Genomic DNA, 25,490 nt, shown 5'->3' with positions numbered 1-25,490 from the left:
TAAAAAGTTGGATGAATGCAAGCTAGTGCCTAGGAGGTGGAGTCGGAGCCCTGAACGGACTGTAGGACAGGCCTGCCCACAGAAGCATCACAGCGTAATGTGCTGTAAACGTATGAATTGAAGACCAAGTGGCTGCTCTACAGATGTCTGGAAAGGCGCTTGCACCAAATACACCACAGATGACACCTGTGCTCTTGTGGAGTGTGCCTTAACCAAAGGGGGAGGAATCCCCACAAGCCTGAAACACTCCTCAATGCACATCACTATCCAGGAGGAAATCTACTGGGCAGAGACTGGAAGGCCCTTCATCCTATCAGCAACAGCCACAAAGAGTTGCTGTGTTCTTCTAAATGACCTAGTCCTATCCATATAGAAGGCCAGCACCCTTCTAATGTCCAAGATATGCAAATATTGCTCCCTCAGGGAGGAATGGGGCTTCGTGTAAAAGACCGGTAGGGAAATGTCTTGGTTAACATGAAATGAGGAGACCACCTTAGATACAAATGCAGGGTGAGGCCTCAGCCTAACCTTATCATTGTGAAACACTGTGTACAAGGGGTCCACTGAAAGTGCCCTCAACTCAAATACCCTCCGAGCCGAGGTGACTGTCACCAAAAATGCTGTTTCGTAGCTCAGAAACAGCAGGTAGCCAGGAATTCAAAGGGGACCCCCATAAGTTTGGCTAACACCAAATTGAGATCACATCGGGGCAGTGGTGCCTGAACCTGGGGTTTGATTCTTTCTAAACCTTTCAGAAACCTTTTGACTATGGGGTCTGAAAACACAGAAGACGTTCCATGAGCTGGGTGAAAGGCTGAGATAGCAGCTAAGCCCTCCTGTACCAGACCCCATATTCAAAGGGTCATAATCTAAAACCAACAGGATGGGGGCTTGTGAGGGAGATTGCCCTCTGTGAGACCCATACCAAAAACCTTTTCCACATAGCCAAATAACTCACCCTTGTGGAGAGTTTTCTACTATTTAAATCAATACTTCCTTTATGGGATCTGGACAGGCCAGCTCCCGGTCTCTCAATCATGGAATATCAATGCTGTGAGGTGCAGCAGCTGGAGGTTGGGATGTTGGAATCTCCCCTGTTGCTGCATCAACAGATTGGGCTGGACCAGCAACGACATCGGCTTGCAGATAATAGGTGCAGGAGGGTCGAGTACCAGTGCTGACAGGCCCATGCCAGTGCCACTAAGATGATCAATGCCCCATCTGAGCGAATCCTGAGGAGGACCCTGTGAACCAGTGAGATTGGTGGGAATGCATACATCAGCCTGCCTGACCAGGGGGCACTGGAGCTGTCTGCTCAGGACCCTGTGCTCTGATTGTGGTAGGAGCAAAACAACCCACATTTCACATTGCGGTGGGAGGTGAACAGGTCAACCTGGGGATACCCCCACTCCCAGAAAGTAGAATGAACGACCTCCGGGTGGAGAGACCACTCGTGATCCGTAAAGCACCTGCTGAGTTTTTCCGCCAGTGAATTGTGCACACCTGGCAGGTAATGGGTCTGCAGTATGATGTGCTGTATGCAGAAGTCCCAGAGCATCATGGCCTCGTGACACAGGGGAGAGGCGCGTGCACCCGTTTGTTGATATAGTACATTGCATGTCAGTCAGTACGGACAACATGACAGCAATGTCCTGATAGACTGGCCCTGAAAGTCACACATGCTAGTCTGATGGCCTGGAGCTCCTTCAAATTTATGTGGAGCTGAAGGTCTGACACAGTCCAAAGAGCCTGGGTTCACAGCTGACCTAGGTGCGGTCCGCACCCCAGGCCCGACGCATCTCTTACTAGGGAAAGTGAGGGCTGCTGAGGGGCAAAGGGGACTCCTGTGAGGATGACCTCCTCATCTGAACACCAGTGCAGGGTTGACAAAGTTAGAGTTGGCACCGTAATACAAGTCTAAACTGTCTTTTACAGGGCTAAACACTGATGACAGCCATAGCTCTAGAGGGTACATCCTTAACCTGGTGTGCTCTACCATGAAGGTGAGCACTGCCATGTGACCCAGCAAACGCAGGCAGCACATGGCTGTTGTGGTGGGAACTGCCAGGATGTCTCAGATGGTGGCCCCAATGGATCTGAACCTGACTTCCGGCAGGAATGCCCTGACACACCTAGCATCCAGTTGTGCCCCTACAAACTCTGTGACTGAGATGGGACAAACACTGACTTCCTTGTTGATCAAGAGACCGAGGCTTACAGAGGTTTGACAGATCAACTGTACATGCTGAATCACCTGCTCCCTGGAACGACCCTAGACTAGTCAGTTGTCCAGGTACGGGAAGGGCTGTACCCCTTGCCTGCACAGATGCACTGCTACCACTGTCATGCATTTGATGAAGACCCTTGGGGCTGCAGATAGATGGAAAGACAGGAAGGTGAACTGATAATGGTTCCCATCTACCATGAATCCGACAAACCTCCTGTGAGGAGGGTAAATTGAAGTATGGAACTATGTGTCGTGTAAGTCGAGAGCAGGGAACCAATCCCTCCACTCCAGCATCAGAAGTATGAGACCCAGGGAAATCATGCAAAATTATCTTTTTCACAAACTCATTGAGACCTCTCAAATCTAGGATGGTCTCAAGTCCCCCTTTGGCTTCAGAATTAGGAAATACCTGGAATAAAACCCCTGTCTCCCAAACATGGGAGGAACTTCTTCTATGGCCCTAGAACCCAGAACAGATTGTAATTCATGCTGTAACAGGATCTCATGAAAGGGGTCTGTGAAGAGGGACACAGAAGGGGGATATGAAGAAAACTGGACGCCGTATCCCCTCTCTACCGTATGCCTGACCCACTCGTCTGTGGTGATGTTGCACCACATATGGTAAAAGGGGGATAGGCGAAACGAAAATGGTGGGGATGCTGGAGAGGTAGAGATAGATTTAATGCTCTCAATCATGTCACCAAAACTGTGGTTTGGGTCCCTGTGGGCTCTTCTGGTGGCCCTGATGTTGTTGGCCTGAATGGCGCCTACCCATGCTGTTCCAACTTCTAGTACTGTCCCTTTGTGATTGCGGAAACTGTCTTTGCTGTGGACGGGGGTTGAAATGCCTGCATTGGTTGGCAGGCATATGAAGGCCTAACAAGCGCAGGGCGACCCTGGAGTCTTTCAGGCTATGCAGTCTCTTATCTGTCTTGTCTGAGAACAGGGTAGGGCCATTAAAGGGGAGGTCCTGGATTGCTTGCTGAACCTCCTGTGGCAGGCTCGAAACCTGCAACCATGCCCCTGTGTGCATCGCCACTCTGGAAGCCATAACCCTCATGGCAGCGTCCGCGGCATCTAGTGCTGCCTGCAGGGATGCCCTTGAGACTAGTTTGTTCTCCTCTACTACTGCTGCGAAGTCCTGCTTGGCTTCAGGTGGTACCAGTTTGGAGAATTTAGATAGGGCACTGACTGTGTTGTATGCATACCTGCTAACCATGGCCTGCTGGTTAACAATCCTCAGTTGTAACTCACCAGTGGAATAAACATTCCTCCTATAAAAGGTCCAAGTGCTTCGTGTCTATTTTTTGGGGAGGGACCCTGGAACCCTTGGCATTCTCTGTGGTTTGTAGCGTCCACTACCAGGGAGCTAGGAGGGGGGTGGGTAAAACAGATGTTCATTGCCCTGGGATGGAACAAAGTACCGTCTCTCATTCCTGCAAGCCATAGGAAGGGTGGAAGTGGGGGTCTGCCAAACCGTTTTAGCCGCAGTGACAATTGTTTTGATTATAGGCAGAGCCACTCTAGTGGGCCCCGCAGAGGACAAAATGTTCTTAATAGGGTCCATCTCATCCTGGATCGCCTCTGCTTGCACCCCCACGTTTTGGCCCACTTTCCTGAGTAGCTGATAAAATGCCCTACCATCCTCCAGCACCAGTGAGGCCGATGGGCCTGCCACCACTTCATCCAGGGAGGAAGAGGCTGGTAGCCCTTGCACCTCCATCTTGAGGGGATGGGCAGCAGGGACCTGTTCTGTCAACTATCCTCCGGGAGGAATTACAGGGTAACCGGGAGGCATCAAGGGTAGAGCAGGTACTGGTACTGGCTGACCCAAAAAACCACCAACAGGTGGTGCCAATGGTGCTCGTACCGCACTCTGTACCTGGGTCGGCACTGGAGGCACAATGACCGACTGCAGTGGTACCGTTGGGGTCCAGTCCTGCTGCAACAGTGCTCACGACAGGGCTAATGAGATTGATGCTGGTGGTTCTATAGTGCTCGCTGCTTCCTGCTCATGCTCTGGCAGCGGGGCACTCAGCGATGCTGACCATGCCGAGCGCGGAATCGGAGGCGCTCCTGGCCTCACTGACGTTATGCCCATGCTCTGGCCCTGTGCCTCATGAAAATGCCTACGGTGTCCAGAAGGGCCACTGATGCGTCACCTGTGAAGCTGGCAGCCAACCCATATCATCCGAATGATGACTATGGTGCCTGCGACGGCTATAGTGCAACCTTCTCGAGCTCCCTCTGTGTTCCGAGCCCAAGTATAATGAGTCTGACTCCAATGCCGATTCAGAAGTGGATGACCATTGTGGGGCCACTGGGGTCGGCGCTGATGGCAAGTACACCAGTGACTGTGTTGGTGCTGGAGCAGAGGGCACCTGGCCCTGGCCCACAGTCACTCCCTGATGGGTCAGCACCGGAGCACTTGGCACCGAGTATGGTGTCGGTGCCGGCATCGACGTGAATGTGAAGGTTGGCACTGGTGTAACAAGGGACCCGACCACTCAGTCTCGATGCTACAGCACCAGTCCTTTGCCAACAGGGAGGAACCAAGAACCATCTTTTGAAGGAGGCCTTGGGCTGCTTGAAACACCTCTGGCATTGAGGGCAAGCCCAGCACTTGTAGGCTCCTGTTCCACACTGGCTGCAACATGTGCGTCTCTGTCCTTCAACCGGGTGCGCTGGAGCCTTGGACTTATGGCCGCCACGCTTAAACACTGGCGACCTATGACTCTCATGCCTCCTCTTCTTCAGCACTGAAGACTGGCTCACATGGCACTGAGATGGCGAGAGTGACGGAGCCTGGGCCTGTTCCTGGTGCTGAGAGTCTGTGGACGGCACTGTGGTAGATGGTGCCAGTGCACTTTGCATCGAGAAAGCTCCACCCTCTGCTCCTGCTGGGGACTCCTGAGGTTTAAGAGCTGTCTGCATTAGTAGGATTTTAAGGTGTTGGGCCCTAACTTTTAAAGTTCTGGGCTTAAAGGCCTTACAAATTGAACAGTGGTCATGCAAGTGACCTTCCCCCAAGTAAATCAGACAAGCAGAATGGGGGTCGCTTTTGAGTATACTTCTGCCACACTTTGAACAAGCCAAAGCCTGGGGAGCCAGGCATTCCCCAACGTCGAGGAGGATGGACAGCCCCGCCTCGGCTATCAGTGAAGACACTAAGACTAACTGATAAACTCTAAAACTATTTACACTACTTTGAGAACTAGTAACAGAGAGATAGCCATGCTAGTCTATATACTATCAAAACAAAAAAGCAGTCCAGTAGCACTTTAAAGACTAACAAAATAATTTATTAGGCGATGAGCTTACGTTGGACAGACCCACTTTTTCAGATCACCACCGAAGTTCATCACCTAATAAATGATTTTACTTTGAGAACAATTTACAAAACAAAAAGGCTACTAGCTACTTAATGAAAGAGGAGAAAGTAAGAACTCCAATGACCAGCAGCGCAGTGAGAAGGAACTGAGAGGGGGCGGGGGAGGGTGTCAAGCAGTGCACATAATTGGTCGCCATATCGGCACCATTCCAGGGGGTGCCGCACCAACCCTATGGCTACTGGCTAGGGCAAAAATCTTCCAGCAACTGGGCATGCACCCCCACACACTCAACTTGGAAAGGACCAATTACTTGAAGAGCAACTCATGTTTTATCTGGTCATAACTTACACAAGTTGGTGCTTAGAATCATCCACAACTACATAAAATATTTTCAAGTGATATTTGCCTGGCCCTCACAAGATAGAAATTTTTATTCTAGCCAATAAATTGAAAAATACAATTTGTATTTTGAATGGAGACATGACCTAAGAGAATTAGCGAACGAGAGATGAGTTATTAAGGCTTGGATTCACTGATGGAGGCAGGGTGGGGGGAATAGCTCAGTGGTGTGAGCATTGGCCTGCTAAATCCAGGGTTGTGAGCTCAGAGTTTGAGGTGACCATTTAGGGATTTAAGAAAATAAAAAAGGTTGGTGCTTAGTCCTGCTAAGAGGGCAGGGGACTGAACTCAATGACCTCCCAAGGTCCCTTCCAGCTCTGTGAGATGTCTCTGTGTGTGTGTGTGTGTGTGTGTGTGTGTAAAAAATCATATTTATTAAGGAATTGCTTTACATTTACATAATACCTCATCTACAGAAAACCACATGGTATCAGATTAGAAACCAGCAAGTCAAGGAGAACTTTCAAGAGGCACAGGAAACAGATACAAAAAATAACAAGAAGTCTTGTGGCACCTTATAGACTAACAGATATTTTGGAGCACAAGCTTTCGTGGACAAAGACCCGCTTCATCAGATGATGAAGCGGGTCTTTGCCATGAAAGCTGATGCTCCAAAATATCTGTTAGTCCGTAAGGTGCCACAAGACTTCTTGTTGGTCTCGAAGCTACAGACTAACACAGCTACCTCTCTGATACTTGTCAGATAAAAGAATGTGTCTCTAACTTCAAAAAGAAAAGCTTCTTCCACACTTGTGTGGACAAGCGGCACAGCTTACTCCATAATCGCAGCCATGCAGAACACAACGCCATCAACAGCCTCAGAAACAACTCTGACACTGTCATCCAAGAGGCTGACAAGGGAGGTGCTGTTGTCATCATGAATAGGACAGACTACCAAAAGGGGGCTGCCAGGCAACTCTCCAATACCACATTCTACAAGCCTCTGTCCAAGGATCCCACTGAGGAATACACAAAGAAACTACAGCATCTGCTCAAGACCCTCCCTATAAAAACACAGGAACAGATTTACACAGATATATCCCTTGAACCCAGACCAGGTTTATTCTACCTGCTACCCAAGATCCATAAACCTGGAAATCCCAGACGCCCCATCATCTCAGGCATTGGCACCCTCACCACAGGATTGTCTGGATAGGTGGACTCTCTACTTAGACCCTATGCTACCAGCACCCCCAGCTTTCGTCGAGATACCACTGACTTCCTCAGGAAACTACAATCCATTGGTGACCTTCCTGAAAACACCAACCTGGCCACCATGGATGCAGAGGCCTTTTATACCAATATCCCATATGAAGATGGACTCCAAGCTGTTAGGAACATTATTCCCGATGAAAGTGAGGCACAAACAGTGGTGGAGCTTTGTGACTTTGTCTTCACCCACAACTATTTCAGATTTGGGGACAAATTATACTTTCAAATCAGTGGCACTGCTATGGGCACCCGCATGGCCCCACGGTATGCCAACATTTTTATGGCTGACCTGGAACAACGCTTACTCAGTTCTCGTCCCCTAGCACCCCTCCTCTACCTGTGCTACATTGATGACATCTTCATCATGTGGACCCATTGGAAGGAGGCTCCTGAAGAGTTCCACTGTGATTTCAACAGTTTCCACCCCGCCATCAACCTTAGCCTGGACCAGTCCACACAAGAAATTCACTTCCTGGACACTACTGTGCAGATAAAAGGCGGACACGTAAATACCACCCTATACCGAAAACTCACAGACCGCTATGCTTATCTACACACCTCCAGCTCCCATCCAGGGCACACTACACGATCCATTGTTTACAGCCAGGCACTAAGGTACAACCGTATTTGCTCTGATCCATCAGACAGAGACAAACATCTACAAGACCTTTACCAAGCTTTCCTCAAACTACAATACCCCCTAAGGAAGTGAGGAAACAGATCGATAGAGCCAGATGGGTACCCAGAAGCCATCTGCTACAACCCAGGCCCTGCAAGGAAAACAAGAGAACACCACTGACCATCACATACAGCCCCCACCTAAGGTCTCTCCAGCGCATCATCAGTGATCTGCAACACATCTTGAACAATGATCTTTCATCCTCACAGACCTTGGGAGGCAGTCCTGTCCTCGCCTACAGACAGCCCGTCAGCCTTAAACAAATCCTCACCAGCCACTACAAATCACAAACCAGCGACTCTAGGCCTGGAACCAGCCCCTGCAACAGTCCTCGCTGCCAACTCTGCTCACATATCTACACCAGTGACATCATCACAGGACCTAACACCAACTGTTCCATCAGGGGCTCCTTTACCTGCACATCTACTAATATAATAAAGTCCATCATGTGCCAGCAATGCCCCCTGCAATTTACATTGGCCAAACTGGACAGTCTCTCTGTAAAAGAATAAATGGACATAAATCAGATATCAGGAATGGTAATGTACAGAAGCCTGTGGGGAAACACTTCAATCTCCCTGGACACTCAGTGGCAGATTTAAGAAAAATTGGGAAGTGCCAGAAATGGGAGTTTTCCAAAACATGGAAAGAGGAGCAAATGGAGAAGGGAGGAGAAAGTGAGACATGCACAGAGGAGATACTGAGTGTGGCCAGGGGGGGCAGCTGCAGCACAAAGAAAGAAGCCAGCAGGACTGGGATTATCCCATTTACCTGCCACAAAGACCAGGTTTTCTCAGCCCCAAACCCAGAGCCTGTCCCCACTCCCCCATGGAGAGCCTGCAAGGCACAGAGGAGGCTGCTGGAAGACAGGCGGCCCGCAAACAGCCAGGAGGACATGGACAAGCCCTGGAATCTTGCCCCTTTCAGCCAGCCTGCAAGCTGTGAAGGGCGGCTGCAGGAGAAGGGAACAGCTGGATGGGGACAGCTCCCAGAGCCTACCCCCACTGACAGCCTACAGACCATGGGTGAGCTGTCAGAGGGGTAAGCCCCAGACCTGCCCCCCAGAAAGCATACAGGCTATGGGGAGGGTCAATTGAGAAAGGCAGCCCCACAGAGCCTGGCTTCTGTCCCCACAGCCTGCAGGTCATGCCAGGGAGGGTAGCTGCAGGGGGCAGCCCCTAGACAGCTTGCAGGCTATGGGGAGGGGCACTGAAGGCCAGGGACAGCCCCTGGAAATGCACCCCACCCAGACAGCCTGCAAGGAGCACTGGAGGTGGGCAGCCACCAGAGTCTGGCCATTCCCTGGACAGCCTACAGGCCACAGAGAGGCTGTTGGGGAGGGAGGTCACCTCCAGAGCCTGGCTCCCCACACAGGCAACTTGAAGGCTGCAAGAGGGAGGATGAGTAGGAAGAGGGTGCTGGAGACTGGGGGGGAACACCTGGAGCTAGCCCCTGCCAGGCAGCCTGTAAGGAGGGGTTGCTGCTAGAGGAAGGGGCATCCCCCCAGACAGCTTGTAGGCTATAGGTGGATGGGATTGTCCTGGAGGCCAGGGGCAGCCCCTAGGATCTGTCCAGCCCCCAGAGTGCCCCAACAAACAGGCTGCAAGATGGAAGGGGGTCGCCTCAAGTGCTGCTCTCCTCGCTGCAAGCAGATGCGGTAGGGGAGGAGGGGCAGCTGGAGGCTGCGGACACCCCATGGAGGCTGCAGGATGCGGGGGGTGCTGCCCAAAGCAAAGCTCCCCCCCCGGTAGGTAGCACTGTCTAAAAGTTAAAATCCAGAACACTCAGCTTTTAGTCCCAAGTTCTAATTGCTGATACCATTAAACAGTCTCCAGGACTGTGGCAAAATGCAGTCTCGACCAAATCACAAGTGTAACCCAACATTGCCAACCTAATGTGTTCAGAAACCATATGCTTACCTTCAAATCATGACATCTTTAAAGCACTATATTACTGGGAGAGGGCGCGACTGCCCTGTAGATTTTGAACTTGTAGGAGTTGCGTTTTCAAGCTTTTCCCTGTACCACAAGGTCTAAAAAACACTTCATTAAAAATGAAAGCTAGGACGCTCAGGAAACAATACCTCATCTCCTGGATTCGTGTTAAGAAAACACCAACAGTGTGAGACTCGTGATAAAAATTGAGGTGTGAGCAACATTTCAAATTACTGCACACTGGGGGTATCTATAGGGACAAGTGGGAAACAGGAGGCGAAAAAAAGTTGTAGTAGTCGTCATCATTGTAGACGTTTGTGAAGCTCATTTAATTTGTATAATTCCCTTTGAGATGTCTCATAAAAAGGTATTCCAGGCTGGAACTCCCAAGTACTTCACCTTCGGGACATGACCAATCCCATACATTGGGATTTGAAGGACTGGGGAGGTTCCCTGCCACCAGTCTACCTCTATCCTGATTCCAATCCCTGCTGACCGTCCCCCTATTCCCAGCCTGGCCCCAACTGTGATCCTCACCACTGCCATGGGTTCCAGCCTGGGGTTCTCTGGTCCAGGAGCATCTGTGGTCTGGCCAGAGATTCCCAGTTTTTAGAGGTACAACATGTATTATGAATCCAGTTATTTTACTATATGTACACCACATACCTTCGGTTCATCAATCCAAAACTGTTAGGATACCTATACAACCACTCATTTTTCAATATTGTTATTGCTTTTATGCTTACGTAATTACATTGTGTTCCCACACAACATAGAACTCATTAAAATTCCTTAATTTATCCTGACCACTTCATAAATTTTCACGTTTGCCCTTTTAAGCTGTACGAAAATACTCTGCCTTTAACTAGCATTTTAGAATCTAAAACGTCAGGCTACGGCTGTGGCCACACTTGGCCAAAATTTCAAAATGGCCATGCTAATGGCCAAACTGAAGAATAGTTATAAGGCGCTGAATTGAATAGCTTGGCGCAGCTACATGGGCATCCTTTTTGACAGGACCCTGCACATTTCAAAATCCCCTTATTCCCCTCAGATGAGGATTGCCCTCAGGGAATAAGGGGATTCCCCTCAGATGATAGGAAAAAGGGAATTTTGAAATGTGCAGGGTCCTTTTGAAAAGGACCCACATGTAGCTGCGCCAAGCCGCACGTGTTCCAAAGTGCTGCTTTCGAAGTGCCGGGGACAGCAGCATGCAAACGCTAATGAGGCACTGAACATTCAATTCAGCACCTCATTAGTATTCTTCGATTTGGCCATTAGCATGGCCATTTTGAAATTTTGGCCAAATGTGGCCATAGCCTAAGACTTTAGTACAGCATCACGTCCTAACAGTACTAAGAAAATGGGATTGTCTGAAACTAAACTAAATGATATTTTCAGTTCCACTGCATTAATAGAGATTTCTACTATTGGCAAAGCTGAAAACCTTACAACCCTTGTATACTTAATCCTAATGCAGCTACTCATTTACTCCAGTCACACCAGCTTATACAGTCTGTTCAAAATTTGTGTGATGGAATCATGCACTGTGTAAATGTAAAAAGATTATGTGCATAAGTGCATAGTTTTGGACAGGGGTCTGCAGCCTGCATCTCTTCAAGGACTTCTTTGTGGCTCCTGACGCTATAATTGCAAAGCAGAAAAACCTCTTGATTATTTTTGATAAACAGTGAACATCTAAAAGCCCCAAAATTAACAACTATGATCTAAACAGCAAACGTTATGTGATCTTGAAATGTTGGATAACTCCCTCTTGCGACTCTCTGAGAGAGTGGGAGAGGGAGAGAAGGTTTCAGAGTGAAAGTCAGGATGGCAGTGATACAAACACACATGTAAAGTGTGAGGAATTAGAATATGTAAAAAGGATGTCAATGTCCTGCAGTAAACATGCACCACATTGTAAATCAGTGTGTGCGCTGCTATGAAAATAAGGGTTACAAGAAGCATGGTTTGATGTTATTAATTGAGGACCATCTTGTATTCACATGCATTGCAGCTCTTTAATTACTGAGTTTTGTTAAGGAATTGGAAAAAATGGCTCTTCTTGCTGTTTTGGTTGCAGACCCCTGGTCTTGGACCTGTCCTGGAAGTAACAGTTACAGGTAATAAAGTCACTTCATACTCATTTGTAATCATGGTCAACTGAAGACTAAAACATTCAACACTCATTGTTATGACCCTAACTAAGATCTAATTATAATTAGACTTTTCCAAGTTTTGCAATAAAATGAAGCTTAATTCCGTATAATGTCCTTTATACAGACTATTTGCTAAAACGCTTTATAGAATTGTTACCAAATTTGGTATTTAAACCACTAATATCAGTAAGCGAAATTGCAAGAAACAAAAGTTTTTACCTGACTGCCATTCTTCATTAAGTACACTTTCACTGCTGGGGTTGTTGCCATCCTCATCATCCAACTCTGTACCATTGGTTATGCATGCTGCAGTACCTGCCTTTAAGGTAGACAACTCCTCTTCACTGAGTTCCTCACTAGGCTGCTCTCTAAGTAACTGTTCCATCGAGGCCTGAAGCTCCTGCAAGTCTGTATCTGCCTCACCAAACATACTGTGATAAGAGAAATATACACAAATAATGGAAGCACCATCCAGAGAGTTCTTAAAGTTCTTCTCAATCTGAACCAAAGTGTTTAGGCATATTCTTGGAAAGAGATTATTTCCTCTCTTTATCTTTGGTAGAAGGGTCACTTCCAACCTTATACTATCTCAGTTTAACTGTTATGTTGGCAAAAGTGATACATTACCATTTTTTCTTAAAGTAAACATTTTGAATTCACTTAGAAAGATGGATTCTCTCTCTTTACAGCTTGAATACAATGACTAACAAGTTCCTGCCCTTAGAAAGGCCATGGGCTGGGAGCAGTCATGGCAGAGCTTTCATTCTGTGACACCTCGGAGGACCACCTTGGTATTACTAGGTTTTTGGCTTGCTCCATATGGCCTGCACCACCAAAATGAAGTGTATGTTAGAAGGAGGGAAAGAGCTCAGCATTCGTTTTGCCTCATGAATAAAGTCCTTAAGTTTTGCTCCACTAAGCAAAAGAAGAGTGGAGGGGGGAAAAAAAAGCCCCACAAGGTTTCACTCACTGCTGCGTCCAAAAAAGGCAGGAATGCTGTACCATTGCTGTTTGTTCAACTGGAGTGAGAAACGGGTGAGGATGGAAGGGAAGTAAACAAGTCTTAGAGACTTGTGGGCTAATCTGAATTATCTCTGACATTTTGAGAAACAGCAGGGCAAACTGGCTGTATCCTGAAGATGCAAGGACCCAGAGATACACTTAGCCTGAGTGAATCCTCACTGTAATTGCACAATTTAATGTTTGAAACATGATTAGCCAGGGTGGTAGGTACCTGATAAGTGGTAACAGTACCACATCTGGTTTCTTTACTTATGTAATACAGTATACAAAGATGCCCCCCCGGCAAAAGCTCACAATCTCAGTATAAGTCAAGACACAAGAGATGCAGCTAGATGGGGTTTACAGGGAAAGAGACAATATTGATCAGCATGATAGGCACTGGTCTCAGCACACCCGCATCCTAACTGTTAGTAATTTTTTAGGAGTTGCAGCAAAGGAAGATTCTGAGGTAACTGTGTAGATGTCTACATCCAAGCATGGAGAGGCAGCATGGGATAATGTACGAGGGTGGCAAAAACGCATCCTTTGAAAATTAGAAGTCAAATCCTAACAGAAAAACAGAACAAGGAACAAACTCTGGCAAGTCAAATGTAAAAGTATAATTAGACAATCTGAAAAAGAATTTGAAGAGCAATTAGCAAAAGATGCAAAAGCAAAAAGGGTTTTAAGTGCATCAGAAGCAGGAAGACTAACAAATAATAAATGGAGCCATTAAAAGGCAAACACAAGGAAGACAAGGTATCTGGAGAAGCTAAATTAATTCTTTGCACCAGACTTCACTGAAGAGGATGTGAGGGAGATTTCCATATCTGAGCCATGCTTTTTCATGACTAATCTGAGGAACTATTGCAGATGGAGTTGTTGTTAGAGGTGGTTATGGAACAAACTGATAAAATGAAAAGAGTAATAAATCACGGGGACCACATGGTATTCATCCACTTGTTTCTGAAGGAACTCAAATATTAAATTGCAGAACTATGCACAATGGTTTGTTACTATCAACTAACTCAGCCTCTGTATCACACTTTGAAAGATACCTAGTGCAATGCCTGTTTTTTTAAGAATGGCAGGGTTACGCTGGAGCCTGTTACAGTCCAGTAAGCCTAACTCCAATACAAACAAAATGGTTAAAAGTGTCAAATTATCAAACTAATAGCTGAAAATACCCCCAAACTCCCACCCTGCTGAGCCTCAGCCCCTGCATCAGGATGCCCACACTGAGCTCCACCCCAATGCAGTCTGACCTTCTCCCACCCAAAGCCCCACTCCCCCTAGCTCCCATACTGAAACCTAATCATCTTCAACTATGGAGCCCCATTCTTGCTGCGCTGAGCCCCTGTGTACTATGGATGTTAAAGTTTAACTGGTTAACTAATTAGCCTCACCCTAAACAGATGAGGCTAACTGGTGACATTTAATCAGTACAGGCTGGAGCAGCCCCCCTCCACTGTAGGAAGGGGGTTGCTCCAGTCACATGTCGGGGGAGGGGGTGCTCTAACTGCCAGAGTGGCCCCATTTGTGGCAAACCTGGGGTGAGGGGAAAGGGAAGGCCACTCCAGCGAAGAAGGCCCGGAGCTGCCCCCGTACCGCAGACAAGGGCTGCTTTAGGTGGGTTAGAACACCTTCACCTGCAGTGCGCCAGTCCCAGGGCTGCTTTGTCTGTGTTGGAACACCCCTGCCCACAACATGCTGGGACCAGGTCTGCTTCAGCCCAGCTGGAGTGCCTCTGGCCTGTGGTGTGCCCAGCGCTGCCTCAGACGGGGGCTGCTCTGGATGAGCTGGAGCACCCCTGCCTGTGGCACACCTCAGTCAAGCTGCTGCAGACGGGGCTGCTCCAGCCACGCTGGAGCATGTTCCACACACAGCAGCGCCATGCACAGGGACACTCCAGCCAAGCTGTGGCAACCCTGGTGTGCCATGAGTGCTCCAGCCTAACAGCAGCCCCCGTCCACAGCTCCCTGGCTTCCCACTGAGAAAACCTACAGCTGCCTCCCCACCTGTTTAATCAGTTCACCAGCTAAACCTAACATTTAAACTGGTTAAATCAAATTCAACAGGATTTTACATCCCTACTGCGTACCCATATCGTACCCAGATCCCACCCCAAGCTGCCTGCACCCAGACTCTGCCACAAAGAATCCTGGTACAAGGGAATTTTGCACCCCAAAATGTGAAGAAATCTGCCAAATTTTGCATTTTAATTGTTAAAATAACAAACAATATAGTGACTACATTTTCAATTATATTGGTATTTTATTTCAAAATATTTGTGAGGAAATAATTGAAAATGGTGTGAATATGTTATTTTGACAAAATATGCAGTTTTAAAATACTGCACATGTAATTTTTAATTTTTTGGCACAGAATTCTCTCAAGAGTATTGCTAGACAACAGTCAACATAAATCTGGTAAAATTCTTTGAGTGTGTCAACAAATTGGACAAAGGTGAGCCAGGTACAACAGAGTACTTGGGACTTTCTGAAAGTCCCTCACCACCTGCTCTTAAGCACAGTAAGCAGTAATGGTTTAAGAAACAAGATCATTTCATGCATCAGAAATTGGTTACAAGACAGGAAACAGAAGGAATAAAAGGTCAGTTTTCATAAAAGAGAAAGGTAAATAGTGGAGTATCCCTCAAGAACCTGGACTTGGACCAGTTCTGTTCAGTGTATTCATAAGTAATATGGGTAAAAGAAAAAAAAGGTGGTAAACAGGTGCCAAAAACTTTGTAATTCTTCAATCTGCTTTAGACTTCAAAGTGAGCTTAGGAAACTGGGTGACTGGAAAAGAAGATCAGGGAATGTGCAAAGTAATGTAGATTGGAAGATAGAATCCCAACTATACATACAAAATTATAGGATAAGAACATAAGAACGGCCATACTGGGTCAGACCAAAGGTCCATCCAGCCCAGCATCCCATCTGCCGACGGTGGCCAATGCCAGGTGCCCCAGAGAAGGAGAACAAAAGACAATGATCAAGTGATTTATCTCCTGCCATCCATCTCCTGCCCTTGTTCAGAAGGCTAGGGCACCATACTTTACCCCTGGCTAATAGCCATTTATGGACCTAACCTGCAAAAATTTATCAAGCTCTTTTTTAAACCCTAATAGAGTCCTGGCCTTCACAGCCTCCTCCGGGGCAAGGAGTTCCACAGGTTGACTGTGCGCTGTGTGAAGAAAAATTTCCTTTTATTAGTTTTGAACCTACTACCCATCAATTTCATTTGGTGTCCCCTAGTTCTTGTATTATGGGAAAAGGTAAATAATTTTTCTATATTCACTTTCTCCACACCATTCATGATTTTATATACCTCTATCATATCGCCCCTCAATCGCCTCTTTTCCAAACTGAAAAGTCCCAGTCTCTCTAGCCTCTCCCCATATGGGACCCGTTCCAAGCCCCTAATCATCTTAGTCGCCCTTTTCTGAACCTTTTCTAATGCCAATATATCTTTTTTGAGGTGAGGAGACCACATCTGCACACAGTACTCAAGATGTGGGCGTACCATAGTTTTATATAGGGGAAGTATGATATCTTTTGTCTTATTACCGATCCCTTTTTTAATAATTCCTAACATCCTATTTGCCTTACTAACTGCCGCTGCACACTGCGTGGATGTCTTCAGAGAACTATCCACTATAACTCCAAGATCCCTTTCCTGATCTGTCGTAGCTAAATTTGACCCCATCATGTAGTACGTGTAATTTGGGTTATTTTTTCCAATGTGCATTACCTTACACTTACCCACATTAAATTTCATTTGCCATTTTGCTGCCCAATCACTCAGTTTGCTGAGATCTTTTTGTAGTTCTTCACAATCCCTTTTGGTTTTGACTGTCCTGAACAACTTGGTGTCATCTGCAAACTTTGCCACCTCACTGATTACCTCATTTTCTAGATCATTGATGAACAAGTTGAACAGGATCGGTCCCAGGACTGACCCCTGGGGAACACCACTAGTTACCCTCCTCCATTGTGAAAATTTACCATTTATTCCCACCCTTTGTTTTCTGTCTTTTAACCAATTCCCGATCCATGAAAGGATCTTTCCTCCTATCCCATGACCACCTAATTTACATAAAAGGATCTAAATTAAATTAACTGTTACCACTTAAGAAAGAGATCTTGAAGTTATCGTGCATAGTTCTCTGAAAACATATGCTTTATGTGCAACAAGAGTGAAAAGAAACTAATTGAATGTTATGAATCATTAGGAAATTACGAGAAACTAAAAGAGAAAATATGCCACAGTCCATGACAGAACCATACCTTGAACACCTCAAGCAATTTTGGTCATTCCAGATAAGAAAAAGTATTTGGATTGGAAAAAATACAGAGAAGAGCAACTGAAAATCATTAGGGGGTATGGAACAGCTGCCATATGAAGACAGATTGAAAAGACAGGCACTTTAAAACTTGGAAAAGAGATGACTAAGGAGAGAGTATATATGAGGTGTATAAAATTGTAAGATGTTGAGAAAGTGAATAAGGAAGTGTTATTTATCCCTTCACTTAACATAAGAACCAGGGTACACACAATAAAATGAATATACAGAAAGTTTAAAACAAACAAAAGGAATGACTTTACATGGTGAACAGTCAACCTGGGGGAAAATTAATTGCCAGGAGATGGTGTACAGGGAAAAAGTATTATTAGGTTCAAAAACAAATTAGATAATTTCATGGAAGAGAAGTCAAAAGGGACAATTCCATGCTGTGGTTGTCCCAAAACCTCCGACTACCAGAAACCAAGAAAAGATATTAGTGAATAGATCACTTGATGACACTGTCCTGCTCATTCCCTCTGAAGCATTGTGCAGCGGCCATAGTCAGAAGACAGGATATTGGACTAGATGGGTGATTGGTCTGATGCTGTATGATCATTTTATGCAAAAGAGAAGGGGAAGAAACAAGGGAGAAACACAAAGAGGAGGTGCGACACAAAAGATGCAATGGGGAAGGATAACGTTCTTTGCAGCAGTATTCTGGATGTATATGAGTGGATCAAGATGGCATTTGTTGAGACCATAGTAAACAACGTTGCGAACAACAAAACAAGATGAGGAGGAATCTGGGTGAGACATCTGGCTCTGTAGGCAGACAGAAAAGGCTGCATATGAAATATGTTTTGCAGAAAGAATCAGCTAGATTTAGATGTAAAATGTGACAGTGCCTAAAAAGAGATCCACCTAGTTATCAACCTGAGTGATAAGAAGCTGGTGTTGTCCCCAGTGATGAAGAAAGGAGGTTATAGATAGAACTGTGGTAGGAGAACTGGGAGGAGAAGATATTAAAAACTTTGCTTCAGTTATGTTCAGTCTGAGCTAGTAACCAGAATTCCACTAGGAGAGATCAGACAGACAGGCAAAAATTACAGTTTGGACAGAAGGAAACAGTTCTGGAACAGAGGAGGAGATCAGTGAATCTTCCAGGTAAAAATGCCAGTTGAATATGTGTTTGCAGATGAGATTACCCAGAAATAAAATTCAGAAGGAGAAGAGGACATGACCAAGGACACGATAGGAGATCCTTCAAAGGATATGCTAAAAGAGCATGTAAGAGGTGTAGGAGAAAAACAAAGAGCAGACACACCCATGGCAATCAGTGGAAGACAAAAGAAGAGCATAATTAATTATGTCAAAGGTGGCTGACAGTTCAAAGCAAGCAAGGATGGAGTACTGGGTTCTGAACCTTAACTAGAAAGGAGTCATCAGTAGAAGCAAAGGATTGAAGCTGCCCAGAAGAGCAGCTAGTAATGAACTAGAGAAAATAAACGCCAGAAGGATACTACATTCAGTGAGTTTTAGACATGACTATAAGAAAGATGGAGTGGTAATTGAGAGATAAAAAGGTGTTAAGGAGAGGGCTTTGATTTTCATTTAAGATGAGAAAGACTAAAAAATACCTCTATATTGTATGCAGCGTTATAGCTGCCGCTATTCCAAGGTTTTCAAAGAGAAACAAAGTGAGTGAAGCTTTTTATTTATTCATTCATACATACATACATTATTTTTTTAATTGGACCACTTTTTGTTAGTGAAAGAGATAAGATTTCCAGCAAGACAGAGCTCTTCCTTGGGTCTGGGAGAGGTATTTAGCCGTGACACGCTGTGTACAAGGTTGAACAGAAACTTTAACTCAAGTAGTTAGCACATATACCAAGGGACCATTCAGGGACCAATTCTCTTTGAATGGTCTCTTAGTTTAATATAAATAGTTAGCACATATTTTGTGTGTTACTTCTTGCATATAGGTGTGACACTTTAAGTACCTTTTCCAGATCTAAGGAAAAGCTCCGTGTAGCTCAAAACCTTGGCTTTGTTGACACTGATTTAAAGTGAAAGTGTGGCCATAACATAAGTACTGGGAGAGAGCGTTCCCAGTGCTCGAGATCCATGTGTCCAATATGTCGCTACTTGCAGCAAACAGGAAATCGCAGTGTAGCAATGCTGGCTCCGGAGCTGCATGTGGCTCTTGGAGCCTTTAAATGCAGCTCCTCCTAGAGCTGGATGTGAGTGCTGCCCACCTGCAAAATGTACCCCACCTAAGGTGTCCATCCATTTTGTTTCTACCATGGGAGTTCCCCACTTAAACCGTCTCACAGGCATTCCTACTATTTTAAGAAAATAGACATATGGTCTCATTTTGCAGGGGGGCCTGTTCCCTGGCACTGCGTGTCTTGGGGTGCAGCTCCTCCTTCCAGGGAGCTCCTCCACTGGGGGGCGGGGGCTACCCTGCTCCCCAGAGCTCTGCATCTTGTGGCAGCAGCAGCTCCTGCTATAGGGGAGATCCTCTGTGGGGTAGCTGCCCCATTCCCTGTCACCCCATGGTTGCAGCCCCTGCTGCTGGCAAACTCCACAATGGGGCATCTGCCTCATTCCCTGCACTTACGGGAGGCAGCTCCAGCTGTCAGGGAGCCCTCCATGGGTTGGCTGCCTCATTCCCTGGACTCCCACACCTCAGGGAGGCAGCTCCTGCTTCATTCCATGCCCCCCCCCACTACTGGGAGACTTTGGAACACCCCCCTCAACAGTGAATTCTGAAGCCCCCATCCTAAACTCCCTTCATCCCCAGTGCCTCCCCTTTGGCGGCTGCAGAGCTCCCTTCCCTGCTGTCTCACACTGGAGTAGCAGACCCCAACACCTAGGAGCCCTGACACAGGACAGGAGCCCTGCCTCCACCCCCAGAGGTCAGTGTCCCATATTTTCCATAGGGCAATGTGGTCACCCTAGCCCCACCCCCTGGGAGGAGAAGGACCTGGTGGCCCCAGTGGCCCCAGGAAGCTCCTCCAGCCCAGCATCCCTGGCCATGGCAGCCCCCCAGCTGCTGCAGTGGTGGCCCTGGAGGCTCCTCTGGCCTTGGTGGCCCTGAAGACTCCTCTGGCATTGGCGGCCCCAGAGGCTCCAGCAGCCCTGAGCGGACCTGGCCACTCCAGACCTGTTGGCCCCAGCTGCTGTGGCAGCAGTGGCCCTGACATCCCTACCTGCTCCTCTGGCTCTGGCCCTGGTGGCCCCAGCTGCTCTGGTGAGTCACCGGCATTAATTTAGAATGGGAGGTTGGGGGTGCCTGGCTCTGGGGAAAGGGGAGGGCATTTATTTAGAGGGGGCACTAGGGGAGCCTGGCTTGGTGTGGGGGAGGGCCTGTAGCAAATATAGTAAGATGACAACCATAAGTGCAGTCATCTTTCAATTCTTATTGGACACCGCCGCTCTAGGTAAACCACCACCATGAGGGGAGCAGCTAACAGTGCTGGAAGACCACTTACATGGGTGACATAGTACCAGTGCTTTTTTGTGATTGTACTTGCCAGTATTGAGTACCAGCACCTTGGCAGACCCAGCTGCGGGAATCACGATTACCAGCTCCTTTTCTTTTCTTCCCCCAAAACACAAAAAAACCCCACTGTATAGTGCTAAAAGTTGCTGTGCTTGGGGTGGTGTTTTTCTATACCCCAAGCCTAAAATCTGCAGCACAGTAAAGTGGCAGTGTAAACTTAGACCTTGTTTCTCTCACAAGCAGAAGCCGCTCTAATAAAAGAAATAAAATACAAGTATAGGAGGCTGAGGTTAACAGCGACTTTCTACTGTCTTTCAGTTAACTGAAGAGGTCCTTAAGGCTGTACATTTTTTGCAATATTTGGTAAATATTTTATGCTTACATGTCTTCAGAATCAGAATGCCCTTCTTTGACCTGTTCATCTTCCATATCCTCTAGGTCAAGATTGTCTCGTTGTTGTACATCTGCTACAATAGGAACATCAACTAGTGTTCTGTACAGCTTAGAAAGATCTGGGAGTGAACATGTTCTCAACATCTGAAAAGGTCAAAAAAAAAAAAAAAACAAGTCAGATTAGGATATTCAACAGCAAACAAGAAACAGAACTAAAATCAAAGTCTGAATAAATATACTGATGCCCTAAATAAAATATTATAAAAAAAATTCTACCGTTAGTAAGCTAATATGGAATGTAGGAGACTGCATGGTTTGCCTTTCCACTAAAAGCAGGAAATTTTTCCTTTCACTTTGAGTGTTGAACAGGTCTAAAAAACTCAGAACTCATGAAAACTAATTTATATTCTTTTTACACAAGACTCTATCCATTTTCTTATTAGTTATCTTTTTAAAAATTAAGAACCTTACTGAGGTAAAAACAAGTTATATTTCACAAATAATATATACACATATAAGGTCAAGTACAGATGTTTCCTAAGAAAGTCATTATCCACTCACTACCAGTTTAAAACCATCTCTAAACAACCAAATTTCTCAATTAAGATACTAAAACCATCTTGGGTAATTAAAATTGAAAGAACTATTTTAAAATGTCTATTTTGCACTATATATGGCGCTCGTCCAAGCTGAGAGATGCAAAAGCAAATGAACATAAAATCAATTCAGTTTTTTTAAAGTAGTACGTTTCCAGTCAGTTTCATTTACAGGCTCTCAGCCACAAGTGTTTTGAAGTATTAGCAGTAAACAACTCTGTGCTCAAAAAAAATAAAGTCAATAGCTCTGATAATTATGTTTCTAGAAATCATACTGTACATTCTTCTCCAAGGAGTATCCCTGTGGGTGTTTCACATAAGGTGACATTGGAGCACTGGCCTTTTGTTGGAGGCAGAGTTTTGGTGTCACATTGTCTATAACGCTCAGAATAGATTGGCTGAATTTAATGGCCTGCATTGTATACTTGTCTATAAGTTAGTCCTTGGTAAATGTATGGACTCATCTCCAGGTAGCAGTTTTGCACATGTCCTGCAGTAGGACCTGATTAAGGAAGGTACAGGTTGTTGCTTGTGTTCTTGTGCAGTGTGTGCAACCAATGCTTGGAGTTGTCAGTTTGTTAAGTTCACACCAAAGTTTTATGCTTTGTGAGATCCATGTGGATAAAGAGAAGTTACTCACCGTAGTAACGGTGGTTCTTCGAGATGTGTCCCCGTGGGTGCTCCACCATAGGTGACGGCTTGGCCGGCGCCGCAGATCGGATCTTCCAAGCAGTTTCTGCCGGACCGGGCATGCGCCGGCGCGCGCCGCTCCCTGGCGCGCTCCTGGCCATGTGCGCGATCCGGTCCCCGCCAGTTCCTCGACCAACCGCCTCGGTTGCCCCTGCAAAACACTAACAGAGATCCGAAGCGGGGAGGATGGGCGGGAAGTGGAGCACCCACGGGGACACATCTCGAAGAACCACCGTTACTACGGTGAGTAACTTCTCTTTCTTCTTCGAGTGTCCCCGTGGGTGCTCCACCATAGGTGACTACCCAGCAGTAACCCAGATAGGTGGTGGGTAATCGGATTATGTGCAGCTGGTCCCCGAGAGGACCTCTGCAGAGAGACGGGTATCCTCTTGGAATACCCTGTGAAGGGCGTAATGTTTGGCGAACGTGTCGTAGGATGACCAGGTTGCCGCTCTGCAAATGTCTTTCAATGCAACGCCCTTGAAAAAGGCTGTTGATGCTGCCACTGCCCTGGTGGAATGAGCCCTGGGAGTGGCCGACAAAGGAGTCTTTCTGAGCTCGTAGCACATTTTTATGCAGGATACAATGTGCTTTGAGATTTTCTGCGATGAGAGACCTTCTCCTTTAGATTTGGGAGCGAGGGAGACCAGGAGTCTATCCGTTTTTCGGAAGGACTTGGTCCTGTCTATGTAGAAGGCTAGCGCCCTCCTCACATCCAGGAGGTGTAGGCGCGCCTCTTCGCTGGAGTTATGAGGCTTTGGATAGAACGAGGGTAGAACAATAGGTTCATTGATGTGAAACTCGGAAGAAACTTTGGGAACAAAGGCTGGATGCAGCCGTATAGTTACCGCCTCCTTGGAAAAGACAGTGCAGGGTGGCGTTGCCATGACTGCCGCAAGCTCGCTCACCCGACGGGCTGACGTAATTGCAAGAAGAAAGGTCGTCTTTACTGTAAGGAGGCGAAGGGGAACCGTGGCCAAGGGCTCGAACGGTGGTCCCATGAGTGTGGTAAGCACCAGGTCCAAGCTCCACGAAGGTGGAATCGGTTTCCGAGGGGGGTATAGGTTTACCAACCCTTTGAGGAACCTGGTAACCATAGGGTGGGCGAACACCGTGTGCCCTCCCTCCTCATGTCTGAACGCCGAGATGGCGGCAAGGTGGACCTTTAACGAGGATAGCGAGAGTCCTGCTCTCTTGAGGTCCAGCAAATACTCTAGAATTGTAGGTATAGGCACCGAAAGGGGGGCCAGCTGCTTGGTAGAACACCAAGCCATGAAGCGAGTCCATTTTTGTTTGTAGGTTTTCCTAGTGGAAGTCCTCCTGCTACTTTCTAGGACTTGCTGTACTTCCACTGTGCATGTGCTCTCTAGGGAGCTGAGCCATGGATTAGCCACGCTTGCAGTCGCAGGCTTTGGGGGTGCGGATGCACTATGGACCCCTGGGCTTGCGTGAGCAGATCCGGCGCCACCGGAAGAGGCATCGGTGGGCGGTCCGACAGGCGCAGGAGTAGGGGGAACCATGGTTGGCGATCCCACGTTGGGACTATCAGGATCATCCGAGCCTTGTCTCTCCTGGCTTTTTGCAGAACCTTGTGGATCAGCACTGCGGGGGGAAACGCGTAAAGCAGGGGGCCTCCCCACGGGATCGCGAACGCGTCCCCCAGGGACCCCCGGCCCAGCCCTGCTCTGGAGGAGAATCGTGGGCACTGTTTGTTGTGCTGAGTGGCAAAGAGATCTATTTGGGGAAACCCCCATGCGTGGAAAATCGGCCGTAGTAAATCGGGACGGATCTGCCACTCGTGGGTGAGCGCAAAACGTCTGCTCAACTGGTCTGCCTTCACGTTGTGCGTGCCCGGCAAGTAGGAGGCTCTCAGGATTATATCGTGGGCGATGCACCAGTTCCATAGGCGGATTGCTTCCACGCATAAGGTACAGGATCGAGCTCCTCCTTGCCTGTTTATGTAAAACATGGTGGAGGTATTGTCTGTACTGATCCCGACGACTTTGCCTTGTATACGGTTTCGAAAGTGTTTGCAGGCGTTGAACACTGCTCTGAGCTCTAAAACATTGATATGCAGAGACTGTTCCGTGGGTGACCACAGTCCTTGAGCCACCTCTTCGCCCATGTGCGCTCCCCACCCTGTGAGGGAGGCATCCGTAGTGAGGAAAACCGATATTTGCGGCTGATGGAAGGGTACCCCTGTTAGCAAGTTCCCGGGGTTTACCCACCATTGCAGGGATTCGCGCACCCCAGGTGGGGGCGACACCACCCTGTGAACGGTGTGTACCGCCGGCTTGTATACACTTGCCAGCCAATGTTGCATGCTGCGCATGTGCAACCTGGCGTTCTGTACCACAAACGTAGCCGCTGCCATGTGGCCCAGCAGCTGCAAGCACGTCAAGACCGGCACCGTAGGGCTGAAGGTGATGACCTGCACGAGGGAACCGATGGCTCGAAAGCGAGCCTCTGGTAGGTATACTCTCGCCGAGACCGAGTTTATGCGAGCCCCTATGAACTCTATGTCCTGTGAGGGGTCTATCTTTGATTTTGCCAGATTGATAACCAGGCCAAGTGCGGAGAACGTGTTTGCTGTGACGCGTATCATGCAGAGAACCTCCCTTTTCGAGGTCCCTTTGAGCAGGCAGTCGTCCAGATACGGGAAAATAAACACCCCCTGTCTGTGCAGGTAGGCTGACACCACTGCCAAGGTCTTGGTGAAGACTCTGGGGGCCGAGGAAAGGCCAAACGGTAGGACCTTGTATTGGAAGTGTTCGTTGCCCACCATGAACCGGAGAAAACGTCGATGAGCCGGATGAATGGTTATGTGGAAGTACGCGTCTTGTAGATCGAGGGCTGCGAACCAGTCTCCATCATCCACTGCTGTAAGGATGGAGGCAATAGTGATCATCCGAAAACGTTGCTTGCGCAGATACCTGTTGAGGCCACGAAGGTCTAAGATGGGCCTCCAGCCTCCTGTCTTTTTCTCCATCAGGAAATACCGAGAGTAGAACCCTTTCCCTTGCAGTTGCTCCGGCACCTTTTCCACCGCCCCTATGAACTCTAGGTGG

At 47.3% G+C, this 25,490-nt stretch overlaps 1 protein-coding gene across 6 annotated transcripts in view; it reads right to left on the bottom strand.

Annotated features, from left to right (window-relative positions):
* NEK1 (NIMA related kinase 1) overlaps positions 1–25,490 on the bottom strand; it is a 141,325-nt gene that overhangs the window by 17,906 nt on the left and 97,929 nt on the right. For all 6 annotated transcript variants that reach the window (XM_074993039.1, XM_074993044.1, XM_074993041.1 and 3 more), the window contains 2 exons: positions 21,126–21,280; positions 12,162–12,373 (listed from right to left, as the gene is read on the bottom strand). In XM_074993039.1, coding sequence (XP_074849140.1) covers positions 12,162–12,373; positions 21,126–21,280 — 367 coding nt within the window. The remainder of the gene's footprint in view (positions 1–12,161; positions 12,374–21,125; positions 21,281–25,490) is intronic.

Source organism: Carettochelys insculpta, chromosome 4, assembly GCF_033958435.1.
Source record: "Carettochelys insculpta isolate YL-2023 chromosome 4, ASM3395843v1, whole genome shotgun sequence".
Taxonomy (NCBI): Eukaryota; Metazoa; Chordata; order Testudines; family Carettochelyidae; genus Carettochelys; species Carettochelys insculpta.
The sequence above is the reverse complement of the archived record's forward strand: the minus strand, read 5'-3'. Positions and strand labels throughout refer to the sequence as shown.